The sequence below is a fragment of the Saccopteryx leptura genome, chromosome 1 (genome assembly GCF_036850995.1).
Source record: "Saccopteryx leptura isolate mSacLep1 chromosome 1, mSacLep1_pri_phased_curated, whole genome shotgun sequence".
NCBI lineage: Eukaryota > Metazoa > Chordata > Mammalia > Chiroptera > Emballonuridae > Saccopteryx > Saccopteryx leptura.
This window is the reverse complement of record NC_089503.1, coordinates 254,731,018-254,753,291: the sequence shown is the minus strand read 5'-3', so window position 1 is coordinate 254,753,291 and position 22,274 is coordinate 254,731,018. Positions and strand designations below refer to the sequence as shown.

Sequence of the window (22,274 nt, the reverse complement as noted above, 5' to 3'; positions counted from 1 at the left end):
CATAGTTTCTCTTATAATCCTTAGTAAAGTCAGACTATATACATATATACCATTATTATGGATACGAAATATCTGTATTATTATAGTATTTATAAAGATGGCAAAACTTGGTACATGTATAATATTACGGATACTATTTATTGGGTTGGGGAATAAGATCGTAGCGTTTTTATATTTTCTTTTATTTTACAATGATTTGTTTGCTGTTTGGCAAAGGGTAAGTATTCATTCGATAAAACTCTTTCTGTTCTACAAAACTATGTTAATTGTATTTTTGAGTTATTTAATTTTTTATTAGTTTTGAGGCTTAGAAATGGAATACCCAGGAGGCAAAAATCAACATTTTCGACACCTGCTCTTCTTTGCTTTTCATCGAGGTCAAAAAGCTGCCGAAGCAGCCCGGGACATTTGTGACGTGTATGGAGAAGGTGTCATAGGCGAGTCTACAGCACGGAAATGATTTGCAAAGTTCAAAAATGACGACTTTGATGTTGATGACACGTGCCGCAGCGGAAGGCCTTCTGAATTCGATGAAGAACTGGGAAATGCTCGAAAAGAATGCCACGGTCAACAAGGAGCTCTACATTGCCCAGCTACACTGCGTGAATGAGGCCATTCGACTGAAAAGACCTGATCGACATGGTCAAACCATACTCCTTCATGACAACGCCAGGCCCCATGTTGCACAAGTCGTCAAAGCCGCACTCCGAGAGCTCGAATGGGAGGTCCTTCAGCATCCGCCGTATTCTCCGGACCTTGCACTGACCAATTACCATCTTTTCCGCTCCCTGTCAAACCATATGAAGGGTGTTACCTTCGATAACAAAGAGGTCCTTAAAAACTGGCTCAACAACTTCTTTGACACCAGACCAGGCGATTTTTGGTGGAACGGCATCAACAAATTGGTCGAGAGGTGGGAAGAGGTTGTAAACAGCAACGGCGAATATATAATTGATTAACTTATTGATATAATAATTGTTTTTTGTTTAAATAAAAGTCTTCGGTTAAAACGCTACGAACTTATTCCCCAACCCAATAGTATATAGTATAATAATACATATAAAATATATCTATATATACATAAAAATGGTATTATAGCAACAACTGCTGTCACAATTACTAACCTAACTCCTGTACGGAACTCTAACAACTCACAGAATTGTCTCTGGAGGTGAATCAGCAAGGACACAGGAATGTGACCTTGAGTGTTAATCAGGCAAAGATGCTGCTGACCTGGGATCCGGAGCAGGAATCTGGTGACTCAGGTAATGACTGAGATGGGGAGAAGGTTACAGAGGCTTCACAGTGGGACAAGATGATCAAAGATGTGACAAACAAAGAACTAAATATTAAAGGGTAGTATGGGATCTTGTGGGTCAAATGAGAGAGTCCATTCAAGGAGGAAGGGGGCCTTTTGGGCACCCTGAAATGTCAGCCTTGGCCTTCTCCTGCAGGCCCTTCCGTAGTGGGCCTTGTCTCCTCTCCAGGGATTGGCAAGTTGCTGGCTAAGGCCCCATTTTTCCTGGACACCGAGGAACAGGCAGTTCTGCATGAGACACGCAAGGATTTGATGCAGGAAGTCTCCCCTATCCTGGTCTCAGATGTCATCTCTGCCTTTGTGAGCAATAATAACACCCAGAACCTCAGCTCCCCAGTCACCTTTGTCTTCAAGCATGTGAGTCCTAGTGGGATGGGGCGGGGAATATGGAAGAGGCCTGAGTCCTGGGCCCAGCCTTGGGGTTCAGGGGGCTCCCCCATGGGTGCATCATCTCTCCAGGAAAGCCCTTCACAAACTAGATTTGGATCAGTATTTCTGAGCACCAGAACCACCAGCTCACACCTTGCCTTTTTCCTACAGTCAGTAACCCCTGGGCCAAGGCAGGTGTTCTGTGTCTTCTGGGAGCATGGCCAGAATGGAAGTGGTCACTGGGCCACCAAAGGCTGCAGAACGGTGGACACCAGAGACAGCAGCACCACCTGCCAATGCATCCACCTCAGCAGCCTTGCCGTCCTCATGGCCCACTACAATGTGCAGGTGAGAGCGCTGAGAAGGGACTTTGTCTAATGTCTACCACTGTAACAAATTCCTGTGCATGTAGCACCTTAAAAAACATAAATTTATTATCTTGCACTTTCTTTGGATCAACAAACCCATGGTGCAGCTGGGTTGTCTGGTGAGGGTCTTACAAGTCTTACGAGCCTCTCATCTGAGGATTACTGTCCTTCTCTGAGCTACCTGGTTGCCGGCTGACTTCAGTCTCTTGTGGTTGTAGGACAGAGGGCTACCCACATTCCTTATGTGGTCCTGTCCTAGGCCTGCCCACAATGTATCTACGCTCTTATCTGGAGGCCAGCAGGAGATCGCTCTCACATCAAAATTTTCTGCAGTTTCTTTAAGAGCACACTTGAGTAGGTCAGGCCCACCCAGGATTAAATTCTTCTCCTAAACTCAACTGATGCAAGGCTTGAATTCCATCTGCAGAATTCCTTCACTGCAGCACCTAGGCAGGCATGTTATGGAAAGCCTGGAAGAAGGTGTGGATATGATTGCCAGGTTAGAATTCTGCTCACCACGGGGGTTAAAACAGGGATTCTCAGGGGCTAAGAAAAGGAAGATTTGGTGATGGCAGAGGTCAGAGGGGGCTGAGGAGCGGTGAGTACAGGTGGGTCAGGAGCCATGTTTGCTCCTTCCCCAGCCAGGTGAGCTGTTACTCTTCTCTGGTTCATCAAACCAGAGACTCACTCAGCTGACCTCACGTGAGGAGTGTTTCCTGTGAGCACCCACATGAAAATAAGATTGGAAAGGTTCCTAACCAATGGTCAGAGCCCTAAGAGTTAGACAACACTTCAAGGCCACATTTTTCCTGCCACATCAGTAGTAACACAATATTGATGCTTTTATTTACATACAGTATTATATTTATTGAAGATATAAAATATTTGTGTTTCAAATTCAAACAGAATAAGAAAAACATTAACAATTCTGTATCTGACCCCTTACCCCAAACACCCAGTGCCTCTTGCTTCAGACAACCAAAGTTGTTAGTTTCTCCTGCAGTTTTTTATGGATATTTTATAATAATAATGCATGCATTTGTTTTTTTTTCCTTCTCTTTTCACTCACATAGTGGCATTTTTTCATTATTGTGCATTTTGTGTATTTATTTATAACAAAAGAGATTATTCTATTTTAGTCTGCAAGGAGATACTTTATTATTTTTATTACCATTGCATTTTATTGTGTGAAAGTGCTCCTATATATATCCCCTGTATATTGTTTCTTCTCATAGTGGGCATTTTGTTTCATGATCATTTCCTAATACAAGTAAAGTTGTGGCAATAAACATACGCTTCATTATTCTCCTGTTTGCGTATCTAGTTAGAATGCATACAGGTCAAAGTTATAATTGTATAATTCATTATTGATAATTCCATATTTTAGCACATATAGGCCACATGACTCTATACCTCACCAGCATTACATGAAGGTATGTGATTCCTCACATGGTCACCACAAAGACTTTATCAAAGTCTTGGATCCTTATCTATCTGAAAGTTAAATATAACATCTAGGGAAATTTTTGTGTCTTTTTATTATGATTGAAATAAAACATCTTTTATTTTATTTTATTTTATTTTCTTAAATGAGTGAGAGAGAGAAAGAAAGAGAGAGAGGAAGGAAGATGAGAAACATCAACTCATAGTTGTGGCAATTTAGTTGTTCATTAATTGCTTCTCTTACGAGCCTTGACTAGGGGGCTCCAGCCGAGCCGGTGACCCCTTGCTCAAGCCAGCAATCTTGGGCTCAAACCAGCAACCATGGGGTCATGTTGATACTTCCACACTCAAGTTGGTGAGCCTGCACTTAAGCCAGCAACCTCAGGGTTTTGACCATGGGTCGACATGCTATCCGTTGCACCACCACCTGGCTGTGAATGAAATATCTTAATTTAAGAGCTATTTGTATTCCTGTCTCTGGAAACAGGTGGTTCATATCTTGGTCTGTTTTCTACTGTCCTGTTGACATATTTATTACAGATGTGGGAGCTCTTTGTGTGGTAGAAGAATTAGTTTTATCTTATTTCATCAAAGATTCTCGAATTCATCCCAATCACCTGGAAGGGTTGCTATTTTTTTGTAGACATTGGTTTAGAAAAAGTTTCTCTCTTATAGATTTGTTGCAACAATAAAAGTAGTGCAAATAACACCATATTGCTCTTTATCCAGATGCACCAACTTTGAAGAATTTACCTCCATTTTCTTTATCATTTTTATATTTCTGTTGTTTTCTCTCTCCCTCCCTGTCTCTATCTCCTACTTACACTAAAATGAAATTGTTGGGGGTTTTTTTTCATTCTCCCTGTGGATTTAAAATAATTTGCAAAACTATGCAGGAAAAATGATTTTAATCTTTAGAAAAGGAGGAACTATGAATTTAAAGCTACTACCATTACCAGAGCATAATACCTTTTCTTCTTTAACCAAAGATGTGGTTCTAAATCTGTAAAAAGCAGGTGATGGAGGAATGAGGTGAGTGAGTCGGAGTGGGCAGCTGACGTCTGGATGTTGGTTCCCCCGGTACAGACTCCATTATTCAGCATCAGGTAGTGGAGATGGTGGATAGTGCTGAATATGGAGCTTCTGTGCCTCAGTGGGCCTCACAGGGTGACCTACAAGCTCAGTCATGCCCAAGAGTGTAAAGAAATATAAACATTATGACTTCCAAGACTTGGTCTTGAGTAAGATCACTCTATCCCTCAATTCTTTTGGGTTTTGATTTAATCAGTACAGACCCCAGAAAATTCTAACATTACCCATAAACATCATAAGTTTATGTGACTTCTCAATTACTGATTTTGTTACACTGAAGAAAAACTGAAAATGTTAGAAGGGTCACTATTTCATCCCAGGAAAGTGTGACTGATATCTCCTCTTTGCTGGGTCCCAGGAGGAGGATCCTGCCCTGGTTGTGATCACCTATGTGGGGCTGAGCCTCTCCCTGCTGTGCCTCCTCCTGGCGGCCCTCACCTTCCTGCTGTGCAAAGCCATCCAGAACACCAGCACCTCCCTCCACCTGCACCTCTCAGTCTGCCTCTTCCTGGCCCACCTGCTCTTCCTCACAGCCATCGACAGAACTGAGCACAAGGTACTGACACTGTCCCAAAGGATCCTCTGACCTCCCCAGGGATGCAGAATTCATAGGACCAGGCTGCATTGGACACCTTAATAAAATGTCCTTTTGGGGGGGAAGGTTAGAGACATGAATAGCAAATTTCACATCAACTGAACCAACTAGAAGACACACCCTCTTTTGACAACTCCTTCATATGCATCAGAGTTCTCCTTAGTCACAAAGTGTAGGAGAGGTCCTGGGGCCACGCTTCACCTTGACAATCCCACCCAGTGACTCTTGCTTCTCCCCAGGTGCTGTGTGCCATCATCGCGGGTGCCTTACACTATCTCTACCTGGCCTCCTTCACCTGGATGCTGCTGGAGGGCCTGAACCTCTTCCTCACTGCACGCAACCTGACTGTGGTCAACTACTCCAGTGTGAACAAGCTCATAAAGAAGTTCATGCTCCCTGTGGGCTACGGAGTCCCAGCTGTGATTGTGGCCATTTCTGCAGCATCCAGACCTCACCTGTATGGAACATGTGCCCGGTAAATAGAGTTCTTACTGTTCTTATCTTCTCCACATGACCACGGCCATTGTAAACCAATGTTGTATTTTCATTATGCCTGATTATCATAATAGAAACAGTAAGCAATTGTTTTAGGGCATCTGTTTGGTGGCTATTTATCACAATTAAAGAGAATATCTTTAAATCTCTGTCTTTGAAATACCAATGATGTAATCAACAGAACTCCTTAGAGTGTCATTATAAACAATTTAACCTACTTTTCAATTTTTTTGATTAATTTTAATGGGGTGACATTGATAAATCAGGGTACATATGTTCAGAGAAAACATCTCTAGGTTATTTTGACATTTGATTATGCTGCATTCCCATCGCCCAAAGTCCAATTGTCTTCCGTCACCTTCTAACTGATTTTCTTTGTGCCCTTCCCCTCCCCCAACCCCCTCGCTCTCCTCCCCCCCACACTCTTGTCCATGTCTCTAAGTCTCATTTTTATGTCCCACCTATGTATGGAAGCATATAGTCCTTAGTTTTTTCTGATTTACTTGTTTCGCTCAGTATGATGTTATCAAGGTCCATCCATGTTGTTGTAAATGATCCGATGTCACCATTTCTTATGGCTGAGTAGTATTCCATAGTATATATGTACCTAAGCTTTTTAATCCACTCATCCTCTGACGGACACTGGGCTGTTTCCAGATCTTCGCTATTGGGAACAGTGCTGCCATAAACATGGGGGTGCATTTCTTCTTTTGAAAGAGTGCTATAGTGTTCTTGGGGTATATTCCAAAAAGTGGTATAGCTGGGTCAAAAGGCAGTTCGATTTTTAATTTCTTGAGAAATCTCCATGCTGTTTTCCACAGTGGCTGCACCAGTCTGCATTCCCACCAGCAGTGCAGGAGGGTCCCCTTTTCTCCAAATCCTCGCCAGAACTTATTCTGTGTTGTTTTGTTGATGACCGCCATTCTGATTGGTGTGAGGTGATATCTCATTGTGGTTTTAATTTGCATTTCTCTAATGATTAGTGATGTTGAGCATTTTTTCATATGCCTATTGAACATTTGTATGTCCTCCTTGGAGAAGTGTCTATTCATTTCTTTTGCCCATTTTCGGATTGGATTGTTTGTCTTCCTGGAATTAAGTTTTGCAAGTTCTTTATAAATTTTGGTTATTAACCCCTTATCAGATGCATTGTCAAATATATTTTATCATTGTGTAGTTTGTCTTATTATTCTGTTCTTATTGTCTTTAGCTGTGCAGAAGCTTTTTAGTTTGATAAAGTCCCATTTGTTTATCCTTGCCTGTGCAGACAAATCGGCAAATATATTGCTGCGAAGATAATAGAGAGCTTACTGCCTATGTTTTCTTCTAAGATGCTTATGGTTTTACAGCTTATGTTTAACTCTTTTATCCATTTTGAGTTTATTTTGGTGAGTGGTGTGAGTTGGTGGTCTAGTTTCATTTTTTTGCAAGTAGCTGTCCAATTTTTCCAACACCATTTGTTGAAGAGGCTGTCTTTACTCCAATGTACGCTCTTACCTCCTTTGTCAAATATCAGTTGTCCATAAAAGTGTGGGTTTATTTCTGGGTTCTCAGTTCTGTTCCATTGATCTATATGCCTGTTTTTATGCCAGTATCAGGCTGTTTGAGTACAATAGCCTAATAATATAACTTGATATCCAGCAGTGTGATACCTCCCACTTTATTTTTTCTTTTCAAGATTGCTGAGGCTATTGGTGTTCTCTTTTGATTCCATATAAATTTTTGAAATATGTGATATCTTTGAAGTAAGTCATTGGTATTTTAATTGGTATTGCATTGAATTTCTAAATTGCTTTGGGTAATATAAACATTTTAATGATGTTTATTCTTCCTAACCATGAGCACTGTATATGCTTCCACTTGTTTGTATCTTCCCTGATTTCTTTTATCAATGTTTTATAATTTTCCGAGTACAAGTCTTTAATCTCCCTGGCTAAATTTATTCCTAGGTACTTTACTTTTTTGGTTGCAATGGTAAAGGGGATTGCTTCCTTAATTTCTCTTTCTGACAGTTCATTGTTAGTGTATAAAAATGCCTCTGATTTCTGAGTATTAATTTTATATCCTCCCACCTTGCTGAATTCATTAATCAAGTCTAGTAGTTTTTTTACTGCAACTTTAGAGTTTTCTATATACAATATCATATCATCTGCAAATAATGATATCTTTACTTCTTCTTTTCCAATTTGGATGCTTTTTATTTCTTTTTCTTCTCTGATTGCTGTGGCTAGGACTTCCAGAACTATGTTCAATAAAAGTGATGAAAGGGGGCATCCCTGCCTTGTTCTTGATCTTAAGGGGATTGCTTTTAATTATTTCTCATTGAGTATGACGTTGGCTGTGGGTTTATCATAGATGGCTTTTATCATGTTGAGGTATGTTCTCTGTATTCCCACTTTGCTGAGAGTTTTGATTATGAATGGGTCCTGGATTTTATCAAATGCTTTTTCTGCATCTATTGAAGTTATCATGTGGTTTTTCACCTTTCTTTTGTTTATGTGATGAATTACATTGATTGATTTGTAAATATTGTACCAGTCTTGCCTCCCAAGAATAAATCCTACTTGATCACAGTGCATGATTTTTTTCATATATTGCTGGGTCCGGTTTCCTAATATTTTGTTGAGGATTTTAGCATTTAAATTTATAAAAATATTGGCCTATAATTTTCTCTCTTTGTGTTGTCTTTGCCTGGTTTTAGAATCAGAATTATGCTTGCCTCATAAAAGGAGCTTGGAAGTCTTCCTTCTTCTTGAATTTTTTGAAATAGCTTGAGAAGGATAGGATTTAGTTCTTCTTTGAATATTTGGTAGAATTCACTTGTGAAGCCATCAGGCCCAGGACTTTTCTTTGTTGGGAGTTTTTTGACAACTGTTTCAATCTTATTTGTTGTAATTGGTCTGTTTAGGTTTTCTGATGCTTCCAGATTCATTTTTGGAAGATTATATGTTTCAAGGAATTTGTCCATTTCATCTAAGTTGTCTAGTTTTTGGTGTACAGTTCTTCATAGTACTTTCTTACAATATTTTGTATTTCTGTTGTGTCAGTTGTTATTTCTCCACTCTCGTTTCTAATATTATTTATTTGGGTCCTCTCTCTTTTTTTATTGGTGAGTTTTGTTAAAGGTTCATCGATCTTGTTTACTTTTTTAAAGAACCAGCTCCTGGTTTCATTGATCCTCTGTATTGTTTCTTTAGCCTCTATGTCATTTATTTCTGCTCTGATCTTTATTATTTCCTTCCTTCTACTAGTTCTGGGCTTTACTTGCTGTTCTTTTTCTAGTTCTTTTAGATGTAGGGTCAAGTTGTTTATTTGAGCTTTTTCTAGCTTCTTGAGGTATACCTGTAATGCTATGAACTTCCCTGTCAGGACTGCTTTTGCTGTGTCCTATAAATTTTGAGTTCATATATGCTCATTATCGTTCATTTCTAGACTCTTTTTAATTTCTTCTTTGATCTCATTGTTTACCCATTTGTTATTTAATAACATGCTATTTAGTTTTCAAGTGTTTGAGTATTTTTCAGTTTTTCTGTTGTGGTTATTTCTAGTTTCATGCCATTGTGATCGGAGAAAGTGCTTGATATGATTGCAATCTTCTTAAATTTGTTGAGATCGCTTTTGTGCCCTAACGTGGTCTATTCTAGAGAATGTACCATGAGCACTTGAAAGAATGTATATTCTTCTGTTTTAGGGTGAAAGGTTCTGAAGATATCTATTAAATCGTGTTGATCTATTATGTCCTTTAAGTCTGCTGTTTCTTTGTTAATTTTCTTTCTTGAGGATATATCTAGTGATGTTAGTGGGGTATTGAAATCCCCTATTATTATAGTATTGCTGCTGATCTCGCCCTTTAAATCCATCAAAATCTGCTTTATATATTTGGGTGCTCCTATATTAGGTGCATAGATATTTATGATGGTTATATCTTCCTGCTGGATTGCTCCCTTTATCATTATGTAGTGACCTTCTTTATCGCTAACTATGGTCTTTGTTTTAAGGTCCATTTTGTCTGATATAAGTATTGCAACCCAGCTTTTTTTTCATTTCCATTTGCATGAAATATTTTTTTTCCATTCTTTTATCTTTATTCTGTTTGCATCTTTTGTTTTAAGGTGTGTCTCTTGTAGATAGCATATGTAAGGGTCCTGTTTTCTTATCCACGTAGCTACCCTATGTCTTTTGATTGGATCATTTAATCCATTTACATTTAAGGTTATTATTGATATGTAATTGATTATTGCCATTTTGTTCTTTAAAACTGTATTCCTTTTTTGCTATATTCTTTTTTTCCTTTGATCTGTTTACAACAGGCCCCTTAGAATTTCTTCCAGCCTTGGTTTGGTTGTAGTGAATTTCTTGAGTTTTTTTGCTCTGGAAAACTTTTTATTTCTCCTTCAATTTTAAATGATAGTTTTGTTGGATAGAGTAGTCTTGGTTGTAGGCTTTTGTTCTGCATTACTTTGAATATTTCTTGCCATTCCTTTCTGGGCTCAAGTGTTTCTTTTGAGAAGTCAGAAGTCATCTTTATGGGGGCTCCTTTGTAGGTGATAGCCTTTTATTCTCTAGCAGCTTTTAATATTTTCTCTTTATCACTTAGCTTTGGTATTTTAATTATGATGTGTCTTGGTGTTGATTTCTTTGGCTTTCTCTTTAGTGGAGTTCTCTGTGCTTCTTGAACATGTGAGATGTTTTCCTGCCTTAATTGAGGGAAGTTTTCAGCTATGATATGCTTGAACAAAGTCTCTATGTCTTGTTCTTTCTCTTCTTCTTCAGGAACCTTTATGATGAGATGTTATTTCTAATTATGTTGTCACAGAGCTCTCTTAGAGTTTCCTCAGACTTTTTGAGTCTCTTTTCTTTTTTCTGCTCTGCTTCCATGCCTTTATTTATAGTGTCTTCTAAATCGCTGATTCAATTCTCAGCTTCATCCCTCCTGCTTTTAATTACTTCCATTGTGTTCTTCACTTCTGATATTGTATTTGTCATTTCTGACTGATTCTTTTTTATTATTTCAATGTCCTTTTTTATATTTGCTATCTCTTTATTTAGGTGTTCATAATGACCATCTATTGTTGTTCTAATATCTTTAAGTATCCTAACAATTGTTATTTTAAACTCTGCATTTGGTAATTTGGTTATATCTGATTCATTCAGGTTCTTTTCTGGGGATTTCTCTTGATTCATTTGTGTTGCATTTCTTTGCCTTCTCATTTTCTCTGTGTAAAGGAAGGTTTTGGCCACTGGAGTCCACTGGGTGTGGTATCTGTTCCCTAGTATGGTCTGTCTGCAGGCCTGCCACCCCCTCTGCTGTTGCTGTCTGGGGTGTTTGGATATGGGCATTGCTGGTGCCTGCCACTGGGGCTGTAGCTGTGGTTTCCACCTCTCCTTCATGGTAGTGGCTGTGATCACATGCTCGGTGGCCTTTGCCTTTTCCCCACCCCCTGAGTGGTGTTATGCTTGGCCCTGAGGCCAGTGGTGAACACCTTTGCTCAGCTGCGGGTCTCCGCCTGCTTCTGGGCTTTCGCCTGCCCATGCAGGAGGCGCCCACTTGAGGGACGGCTGCAAGCCTTGGCTCCACAGGCCAGGCTGGACTGCGTGCCAACGTTCAGTAGCGGAACTCCGCCTATTCTGGACTTTTGGCTCCACGCCCGCAGGAGGAGCCGGCTCCCAGGTCAAGCCACAAGCCTCGGTTCTGCGGGCAGGTCTACTTTTCAATTTTATATTTGGAATAGTAAAACTTATTTATATAATCTAAAGAACAGATTGTAAAATAGTGAAGATTGACCAGATGCTTATTCTGTGCTTGGCACTTTTCTAACCATTCATGTATTAGTTAACACAGTTCACCCTCACAATGATACATTGAAGTAGGCACTATGATTTTACAGGGGAGTCACCTGAGGCACAAATGACTTAAACAAATGCCTGAAGGTACACAGCTCAGAAGAAGCAGAGCTGAGATTCAAATCTGAGGAGTCAAGCTCCAGGGCTTCATACTTATTTTCAGCTTTTAGTACTAGGTTTAATATTATTACATCTGTTTTGAAATATATTTTACATACCATAAAATTCACCACTTTAAAGGTGTTTTCACAATAATCACAGCGTTTACAGCAGACACCACAATCAAATTTTACAACATTTTCAACTCCTGAAAAGGAACCTCAGACACAATATTACACAGTCCCCATTCCTGCTACCTACTCCTCTGCCCCAAGCCTTGACACCCACTAATCTATGTCTGTCTCCACGGATCTGCTGATGCTGGGAATTTCCCGTACATAAAATCATACATGCTATCTTTTGTGACTAGGTTTTTTTCTAAAATTTTATTTATTTTTATTTAGACAATTAAATTTAACAGGGTGACATTGGTCAACTAGAGCAGTGGTCCTCAACCCTGGGATGCGAACTGGTACCAGTACATGGGCCATCTGGTACCAGTCCGCAGAGAAAGAATAAATAACTTACATTATTTTCATTTTATTTATATTTAAGTCTGAACAATGTTTTATTTTTTAAAAATGACCAGATTCCCTCTGTTACATCCATCTAAGACTCACTCTTGATACTTGTCTTGGTCACATGATACATTTATTCTGTCCCATCTTAAAGGCCGGTCCGTGAAAATATTTTCTGACATTAAACCAGTCTGTGGCCCAAAAAAGGTTGGGGACCACTGAACTAGAGTACATAGATATGGAGAAAACAACTCTACATTATTTAGACAGTTGATTATATTGTATAACCATAACAAAGTAAAATAATCTTCCATCACCTTATATTTGTTTCTGTTTATGCCCCTCTTCCTCTCCACCCATTTTTTTCTCTTCCCTTCCCCTCCCCCTGGCAATCACTGAACTCTTATCTATCTCCATGAGTCTCAATTTTGTGTCCCACCCATATAAAGAATCATACAGTTCTTTTTTCTGATTTACTTATTTCAATCAGTATAATGTTATCAAAGTCCATCCATGTTGTTGCAAATGATTCTATGTCATCATTTCTTATGGCTGAGTAGTATCCCATAGTATATATGTACCACATCTTCTTTATCCAATCATCTATTGAAGGGTTTTTTGGTTGTTCCATGTCTTGGCCACTGTGAACAATGCTGCAATGAACATGGGGCTGCATGTGTCTTTACATACCAGTGTTTTTGAGTTATGGGGGTATATTCCCAGTAGAGGGATTGCTGGTTCATATGGTAGCTCTATTTTTAACTTTTTGAGGAGCCACCATACTTTATTCCATAGTGGTTGTACTACTTTACATTCCCACCAACAGTGAATGAGGGTTCCTTTTTCTCCACAGCCTCTCCAACACTTGTTATTACCTGTCTTGTTGATAATAGCTAATCTAACAAGTGGGAGGTGGTATCTCATTGTAGTTTTGATTTGCATTTTTCTAATAGCTAATGAAGATGAGCATCCTTTTATATGTCTGTTGGCCATTTGTATTTCTTTCCAGGAGAAGTGTCTGTTCATGTCCTCTTCCCATTTTTTTGTTGTTTAGTTTTATGAGTTCTTTGTATATTTTCGAAATTAGGCCCTTATCTGAGCTGTTGTTTGAAAATATCATCTCCCATTTAGTTGGCTGTCTGTTTTTCTGTCAGTTTCTCTTGCTGTGCAAAAGCTTCATAGTCTGATGTAGTCTCATTCATTTATCTTTGCCTTCACTTACCTTGCCTTTAGAGTCAAATTCATAAAGTGCTCTTTATAACCAAGGTTTATGAGTTTAGAACCTATGTTTTCTTCTACATAATTTATTGCTTCAGGTCGTATATTTAGATCTTTAATCCATTTTTAATTAATTTTAGTACAAGGGGACAAACTGTAGTCCAGTTTCATTCTTTTGCATGTGGTTTTCCAGTTTTCCCAGCACCATTTGTTGAAGAGGCTTTCTTTTCTCCATTGTGTGTTGTTGGCCCCTTTATCAAAAATTACTTGACCATATATATGTGGTTTTATTTCTGGGCTTTCTATTCTTTTCCATTGGTCTGAGTGTCTGTTTTTCTTCCAAGACATTGTAATTTTGATGGGAATTGCATTAAATTTGTATATTGCTTTGGGTAATATAGTTATTTTGAGCATATTTATTCTTCCTATACAAGAATAAAGAATATTTTTCTATTTCATTATATCTTTTTTGATTTCCCTTAACAATGCTTTGTAGTTTTCATTATATACGTCCTTTACCTTCTTTGTTATGTTTATTCCTAGGTATTTTATTTTTTTGTTACAACCATGAAGGGGATTGTTTTTCTGAGCTTGCTTTCTAATGTTTTATTGTTGGCATATAGGAAGGCAATGGACTTTTGTATATTAATTTTGTATTCTGCAACCTGACTGTACTGGTTTATTGTTTCTAGTAGTCTTTTTTTGGAGTCGTTGGGGTTTTCAATGTACAGGATTATATCATCTGCAAAAAAGTGAAGCTTTTACTTATTCTTTCCCAGTATGAATGTCTTTTATTTCTTTCTCTTGTCTGATTGCTCTGGCTAGAACTTCTAGCACTATGTTGAATAATAGTGGAGAAAGTGGACAAGCTTCTCTTGTTCCTGATTTTAGGGGGAAAATCCTTAGTTTTATGCCATTTAATATAATATTAGCTGATAGTTTATCATAAATGGCCTTATTATGTTGAGATATTTTCCTTCTATACCCATTTTGTTCAGTGTTTTAAACATAAAATGGTGTTGTATTTTATTGAATGTCTTTTCTGCATCTATTAATAAAATCATATGGTTTTTATTTTTTGTTTTGTTGATATGGTGTATTATGTTAACCATTTTATATATGTTGAACCATCCTTGTGATTTTGCGATGAATCCCACTTGATCATGATGAATTATTTTTTTAATGTGTTGTTGTACTTAATTTGCTAGTATTTTGTTTAGTATTTTAGCATCTGTATTCATTAGAGATATTGGTCTGTAGTTTTCTTTTCTTGTGTTGTCCTTGCCAGGTTTTGGTATGAGGGTCATGTTGGCCTCATAAAATGTGGTTGGTAGTATTGCTTCTTCTTCAATTTTTGGGAAGACTTTGAGTAGAATAGGAACCAAGTCTTCTTTGAATGTTTGATAGAATTCACTAGTATAGCCATCTGGCCCAGGACTTTTATTTTTGGGGAGGTTTTTAATAGTTCTTTCTATTTCCTCCCTGCTTATGGGTCTGTTTCAGCTTTCTGCTTCTTCATGACTCAGTCTAGGAAGATTGTATTATTCTAGGAATGTATCCATTTTTCCTATATTGTTATATTTGGTGGCATATAGTTTTTCATAGTATTCTACAATAATTCTTTGTATAACTATGATATCTGTGGTGATTTCCCCTCTTTCATTTTGGATTTTGTTTATGAGTCCTTTCTCTTTTTCCCTTGGTGGGTCTTGCCAAGGGTTTGTCAATTTTGTTGATCTTTTCAAAGAACCAGCTCCTTGTTTTATTAATTTTTATATAGTTTTTCTGTTTTCTATTTCATTTATTTCTGCTGATTTTTATTATTTCCTTTCTTCTGTTGGTTTTGGGTTGTCTTTGTTCTTCTTTTTCTAGTTCCTTAAGATGTGAAGTTAAGTGGTTTATTGGCCTCTCTCTTTTTTGTTCATATGGGCCTGTAGTAATATGAACTTCCCTCTTATTACTGCTTTTGCTGTATTTCACAGATTCTGATATGTTGTATTGTTATTTTTGTTTGCCTGTATGTAATTTTGACCTCTGCACTTATTTCTTCTTTGACCCACTCATTTTTTAAAAGTATATGTTTAGTTTTCACATTTTTGTGGGTTTGTTTACCTCTTTTTTTGCAGTTGAATTTTAGTTTCAAGGCTTTATGATCAGAAAATATGCTCAATATAATTTTAGTCTTTCTGAATTTGTTGATGTTATTTTTGTGGCCCAACATATGGTCAATTCTTGAGAATGTTCCATGTACACTAGAGAAAAATGTATACTCTGGCACTTTGGGATGAAATGTCCTATAGATATCTATCATATCCAACTATTTTAGTGTTTCATTTAACACCAATATTTCTTTATTGATTTTCTGTTTGGATGAATGATCTAGAGCCATCAGCGGTGTATTGAGGTCTTCAAGTATGATTGTATTTTTGTCAGTTTTTGTTTTTAGGTCAATCAATAGCTTTCTTAAATATTTTGGTGCTCCTTGGTTTTGTTCATATATATTAAGAAGTGTTATGTCTTCTTGATTCAATGTCCCCTTTATCAAATTTTGAAATGATCATTTTTGTCTCTGATTACCTTTACTGTCTTGTAGTCAGCATTGTTAGATATGAGTATTGCTACACCTGTTTTATTTTTGGATGTTGTTTGCTTGGAGTATTGTTTTCCAACCTTTCACTTTGAATTTGTTTTTATTCTTGTAGCTTAGATATGTTTCATGTAGGCAGCATACAGTTGGATTTTCTTTTTTTTTAATTTTTATTTTTTGTACTTTTCTGAAGTTGGAAACAGGGAGGCAGTCAGACAGACTCCCGCATGCGCCCGACCGGGATCCACCCAGCATGCCCACCAGGGGGCAATACTCTGCCTACCTGGGGCTTCACTCTGCTGCAACCAGAGCTATTCCAGTACCTGAGACAGAGGCCACAGAGCCATCCTCAGTACCTGGGTCAACTCTGCTCCAATGGAGCCGTGGCTGCAGGAGGGGAATCGAGAAAGAGAGAGGAAGGAGAGGGGGAGGGGTGGAGAAGCAGATGGGCTCTTTTCCTGTGTGCCCTGGCCGGGAATCGAATCTGGGACTTCTGCACACCAGGCCGATGCTCTACCACTGAGCCAACCAGCCAGGGCTAATGGATTTTCTTTTTTTAATCCATTCTGCTACTCTGTCTTTTTATTGGTGAGTTCAATCCATTTACATTTAGTGTAATTATTGACATTTGAGGGTTTCCTAGTGCAATTTTATATATTGCTTTCTGATAGTTTTGTATCTTGTTCATTTATTCTCTTTTGTTTTTCTATCATTTGTTTTTGTTTTGTTCTAATCCATACTTCTTTTCTCAAGACATGTACTTCTGTGTTGGTTTTTTCAGGGGCGGTTATCATTAAGTAATGGATAGCATACATATCATGTTCATTGTAGTACATTATCTCGTGAGTGCTTCTGCACTCCATCTTCCTTTGCTACTGTTAATCTTTGTCCTCTCCCCTTTTTTGTTTCTTTGTCACAGATTAATCTTGTTTTTATTGTGATCTTGATGGAGATTACTTGTAGTGTTTTTTTTTGTTTTGTTCTTTGTGTTTAGTTTGAAAACCCCCTTAATATTTCCTGAAGTGGGGGTTTTCTGGTGATAAATTCCCTCACCTTTTCTGTATCTGTGAATGTTTTTATTTATCCTTTGTATTTGAAGAATAGCTTTGATGAGTATAGTATTCTTGGCTGGAAGTTCCTCTCTTTCAGAACTTTAAATATTGGGGTCCACTCTCCGCTAGCTTATAGAGTTTCTGCTGAGAAATCTGTTGATAATCTAATGAGCCTTCCTTTATATGTTGTATTCTTCTTTTCCCTGGCTGCCTTGAGAATTTTTTTTTGTCATTGATTTGTGCCAATTTATTATGATGTGCCTTGGAGTAGGTTTGTTAGGATTAAGATAACTCGGTGTTCTGTTTACCTCTTGAATTTGAGGCTTTAGTTCTTTCTACAGGCTTGGGAAGTTCTTGTCCATTATTTATTTGAATATGGTCCATTCCATTTTCTCTCTTCTTCTTCTTCTGATATACCAATTATTTTTATGTTGCTCTTTCTGATGGAGTCATACAATTCCTGTATGCTATCTCATTTTTTTAAATTTGTGAGTCTCTCTCTTCTTCTCTCTGTAGTACCTCTAGTTGCCTGTCTTCTATGTCACTAATTTTCTCCTCTATCTGGCCTGTTCTATTGACTAAGCTTGTTACCTCATTTTTCAGTTCATGAATTGAGTTTTTCATCTCTGTTTGATTCATTTACATAGTTTCAATTTCCCTGGTGAAGTATTCTTTCTGTTCATTGAATTGTTTTTGAGCTCTCTAAATTGCCTTTCTGTGTTTTCTTGTATATCCCTGAGTATTTTTAGGACTTCAGTTTTAAATTCATTGCCATTTAACTCCAAGGTTTCTAAGCTATTGAAATTTTTTTCTATACATTTTTTTCTCATTTATCTGAGCTACATCACTGTCTTTTGTATCCATGATATTCAATTTCTTTTTCTTTAATGGCATTTGAGAGTGGTATTGTTAATAACACTAAGAGTTGATAAAAAAAATTTTTTTTGAGAAAATGCAGTGAAAAACTGAAATTTTTATTGTGCTTAGTGAAACAAAAATGTGTAGAATGGAGGGCCTGGGTTAGGGGGAGTGACAAAGAGCCAAAAAACGAGGCAAGAACCCACAAAATGCCACAAGGAAAAACTTTGAATCAAGAATAAAATAATTTGTTTGTAGATGATGGCCGAATGAGAGAAATAGTGCAATGGAAAAGAAAAAAGAAAAAAAGAAAAAAGTACAATGAAAAATGAAAATTCTATTGTATTAAGTGGCACAAAAACTATAGAATGGAGAGCCAGAGTTGGGGAAAATGCTAAAGAGATAAAAAGTGAAGTAAAAGCACACAAAATGCCACAAAGAAAAAATTTGAAACCAGAATAAAATAATTTGTTTGTGGGTGAGATTCGAATGAGAGAAAAAGTGAAAGAGAAAAGAAGAAACTAAAAGAGAGAGAGAGAAAAAATTGAGTTAAGTTTTTTCAAATATAACACTCATAGAAATAAAAAAGAATGGAATATATAACACCTATGGATAATAATGTTCAAAATGAAAAGAATAAAATGGAAAGAGAATAAAATGACCAAGGTGGAAGGAAAAAAAACGATAAAAAATACAAGGAAAAAAATGGAAAAATTTATAAAGATTGGATTTTTTTTGGTTTTGAAAAGTTATTTTCTTCTTTTTTCTTCTCTTTCTTTTTGGCCAGTGGTGCTGTACCCCAGGTTCTGCCCCTGTGGCACTCTTAGGCTGAGATTTGCTGTTGTATCACTATGGTGATGACATAACTAGGCCTCAGTCCTGTTGGTATGTGGGGCTCATTAACATTTGAAGGCTGTGACAATGGAAGAGTCTGTTTTCCCCAAATCTCTCCTTCCTGAACCAGCAGCCTGGGGACCCAGCTGTGAAGTTGCCCCAGCCACTACCTGGAGAGCAGGAGGCTCTAAGAGCTGCCAAATCCCCCTTCTATTTCCACTCAACTCAGGGTCTGGTTGCCAGCCAGAGCCACCAGTGTAATCAGGCAGGGCTTGAAGCTGATGGCCTTTCAGGTGTCTTTCTATGAGCATCCAGGCATGTCTAGTATGCCTGAGCACTCTGCAGGTCTGTTCTCCAGAGGCTGTCTGCAAGCTGCCTGCACGCCCTTCCCCCCCCCCACTTCCGCAGTTCTCTTCCCCAGGAGTGTGTTTTGTTAGCCTGTATGGCTGGCAGAGGTGCTGCATTCAGACAGGTCTGGGTGTAGGGAAGCCTGCCTTCATGCACTTCCCATGCAATGTTGTTTGGGAAGCCGGGATTATTCAGAAACTCTGGTCACAGCCCACACAGAGGGTCACTACTGACAGTCTCGAATCCAGCCCCTCTGTTGGGAATGTGGGCACCCACACCCAAAGCACCAGGTGGATCCACTTGCACACTGCCCATGCTCACTGACCAAGATACCAGGAGTAAACAAGAAAACTGCTCGCCCACCTCTGCTGGGGTCTACCACTGGCATTAGCTCCACATGGGCTGAGCCGTGGGCACACTCTCTCCTCGGCTTGAACATGTCTGCCCTAGCCCAGATTTATCCATGCCCCCAGCCCTCACTTTCTTTCAGTTCCAAGTGAAAGCAGCCCTTGTTCACATCAGTGAGGAAAGCAGAATACTCCATTCTCCATTTTATTTCCTTCAGAGTGGATTATATATTCAGATACCTTTTCACCCAATTGTACCTTAGTTTGATGGATGTGTATTTCAGATGCTCCTAAGATTGTTTTCCTGTCTCTAGTTGTTGAATTTGTTGAAGTTTCAGGGAGAGGTATCAGGAGCACTCCTCACAGTGCCATTTCTCTGACATAACTCGAATTATTTTTTTAATGTGGTGTTGTATTCAATTTGTTAGTATTTTGTTTAGGATTTTTGCATCTGTTTTCATTAGAGATATTGGTCTGTAGTTTTCTTTTTTTATCTTGTTCTTCCCAGGTTTTGGTATAAAGCATATGTTGGCCTCATAAAATGTATTTGGAAATATTGCTTTTTCTTCAAAATCTTGAAAGACTTTGAGAGGGATAGGAACCAAATTTTCTATGAATGTATGGTAGAATTCACTAGTGTAGGCATCTGGTCCTGGATTTTTGTTTGGGGGGAAGGTTTTGATAGTTGTTTCTATTTTCTCTGCCATGGTAGGCAGTTGGGTTCATGGAAACAAGAATGAGGAATAATTGCTAATGTGAATGAGTTTCTTTTTAAGGAGCTAAAAATGCTCTGAGGTCAGATTGTGGTGATGATTGTACAACTCTGTGAATATTTCAAAGATCACTGAACTGTAAAGTTGAAATGGGTAAATTTTTATGGTATGTGCAATACATCTCCAAAAACCATAATTGAAAAAAATCAATAAATTGGTGTTGCAGGGATGAAAATAATTATTTTGAATAGGGCAAGAAAATCACATTAGAATCAGAGGACTCTCAAAGACTGTGAACACATATACAGACTTCTAGGCTTCAACACATTCTCAGTAAACTCTACTCATTGCTCAAATCTCACCTCAAATAGAATTTTCTTGTGAAATATTCCTTACCTATCTTATTCTCCTAGACCCAAAGCTAAGCAAAACATCCAAGAAAGCACTCTCTTAGCCTCCCATTTTTGTTTTATTGTCACAGTGTGTCTGTTTGTGTGTATCCTACCTGATGTGTGGTGTGTGGGAGTTAAGACTATGTGTACTTACTTCATGACTGTATCCTCAGTGTCAACCACAGAGCTTATCTCAGAAGAGACACTCAATATTTGTTGATAAATGAATTAATGAATGAATTTATGTAATTGTTCTATATTTCTAAAAACCATAGCATTTTTAATTCTCTCTCTTGCTTAGCTGCTGGCTCTGCCCACAAAAGAGATTTACATGGAGCTTCCTTGGACCAGTCTGTGCCATCATCTTTGTGAGTTGTGACATCAGAGCATCCTTTACACTTAGCTGGGGTCATTAGAAGAGCAGAATTATAAGCTGGGGAGGAATGACACAAGCAGAAATATTTCTGGGTTGTCATCGGTGTGGTTTGGGTTGTAAAACCTCCTTAAACTATAAATTCTAACACTGTTACTAAATATGAAAACTGCTTAAGTGTGGAATTGCTGTTGGATGGGCTAGGACTGAGATAAATTAAAATTTTATTCACTGAACCTTCTGTGGTTTCCTTAAGGTCAATCTAGCTTTCTTCCTTATGACCCTCTGGATTTTGAGAAGCAAACTCTCTTCCCTCAACAGTGATATGTCCACCCTCCGGAATACAAGGTAAGATGGAGAAGAGCGTGGCAACCCCAGAGACACATGTGTGGTCCCAGGTGCAAATCATGTGCCTCAGCAGTACCTGATGTCCCTTCTCAGGGTCTCCTGAGGGACCCCAGAGGAAGGAGGTACAGCTGTCCTTCTGTGGAAGTCAGCTTGGACTCCATGGTGTGTAGCTGACACCCAGCAACAACCTTCTGTCTCTAATCCCAGGTCGTCACTACCTCAGCAACAGGAAGAACTGACATTGTTGATAAATGTTCTCTGGACTTTTGTTAGCAGTTATGTCCACACTTAGAAAAATCTGTGACTTCTCCCACAATGCAGCCTGCACTGCACACCCACCCTGGGTTCAAGCTCCTTCTCACCACTCTCCATTTTGCCCTCTGGAAAAAATTCTATTCCAGGAAGTGTGGGTAGTCCTTTGCTCCAGAACCCTCTGTGCAAATTTAATGCTCTTTCTTGTATGTCTCTGTCAGTATTCTTTGAAAATCTTGCATGCTATTATTTGGTTGTATTAGTCCTTTGAATAGCCTGTGACTGTCATGAAAATAGAAATCTTGCCTCTGTTACTTTTAATACCCATACCCCAGCGTAAAGCCTGATGCACAGTGAAGCCTCAGTATGATGGGTGGCATAAAGTTTGGAATGTCTGTGGAATATCATATAATTTTTGAAGCGTCTCAGTCCTACTCAATTCAATCAAAATGCCTTCCTGGATCCGAGTGGAATGTCTAGTGTAGGGAATCACTGACAAAAGGTCAAAGATGATCATACTCAGTCTGAAAACTCATCACCAAAGGGAAAGCAGGAACATCCATGCAGTGGAGATGAGAATGACCTTGATTTTGTTGCTCTGGGTGAACCGTGGGGCTCCCTTCTCTTCCTACTCAGGATGCTGACATTTAAAGCGATGGCTCAGCTCCTTCTCTTGGGATGTACATGGTGTCTGGGAATCCTGCAGGTGGGTCTCGCTGCCCATGCCATGGTCTATCTCTTCACCATCATCAACAGCCTGCAGGGCGTCTTCATCTTTCTGGTGTACTGTCTCCTCAGCCAGCAGGTACCA

The 22,274-nt window shown here is 38.5% G+C and overlaps 1 protein-coding gene across 7 annotated transcripts in view; it reads left to right on the top strand.

Annotated features, from left to right (window-relative positions):
- Positions 1 to 22,274, top strand: part of LOC136379451 (adhesion G protein-coupled receptor E2-like) — a 345,285-nt gene that overhangs the window by 321,868 nt on the left and 1,143 nt on the right. For 5 of the 7 annotated variants that reach the window (XM_066346820.1, XM_066346867.1, XM_066346849.1 and 2 more), the window contains 8 exons: positions 1,158 to 1,265; positions 1,455 to 1,675; positions 1,859 to 2,035; positions 4,949 to 5,146; positions 5,425 to 5,660; positions 20,792 to 20,858; positions 21,120 to 21,211; positions 22,100 to 22,268. In XM_066346820.1, coding sequence (XP_066202917.1) covers positions 1,158 to 1,265; positions 1,455 to 1,675; positions 1,859 to 2,035; positions 4,949 to 5,146; positions 5,425 to 5,660; positions 20,792 to 20,858; positions 21,120 to 21,211; positions 22,100 to 22,268 — 1,268 coding nt within the window. The remainder of the gene's footprint in view (positions 1 to 1,157; positions 1,266 to 1,454; positions 1,676 to 1,858; positions 2,036 to 4,948; positions 5,147 to 5,424; positions 5,661 to 20,791; positions 20,859 to 21,119; positions 21,212 to 22,099; positions 22,269 to 22,274) is intronic. The other 2 variants (XM_066346830.1, XM_066346841.1) reach the window with 2 other exon arrangements.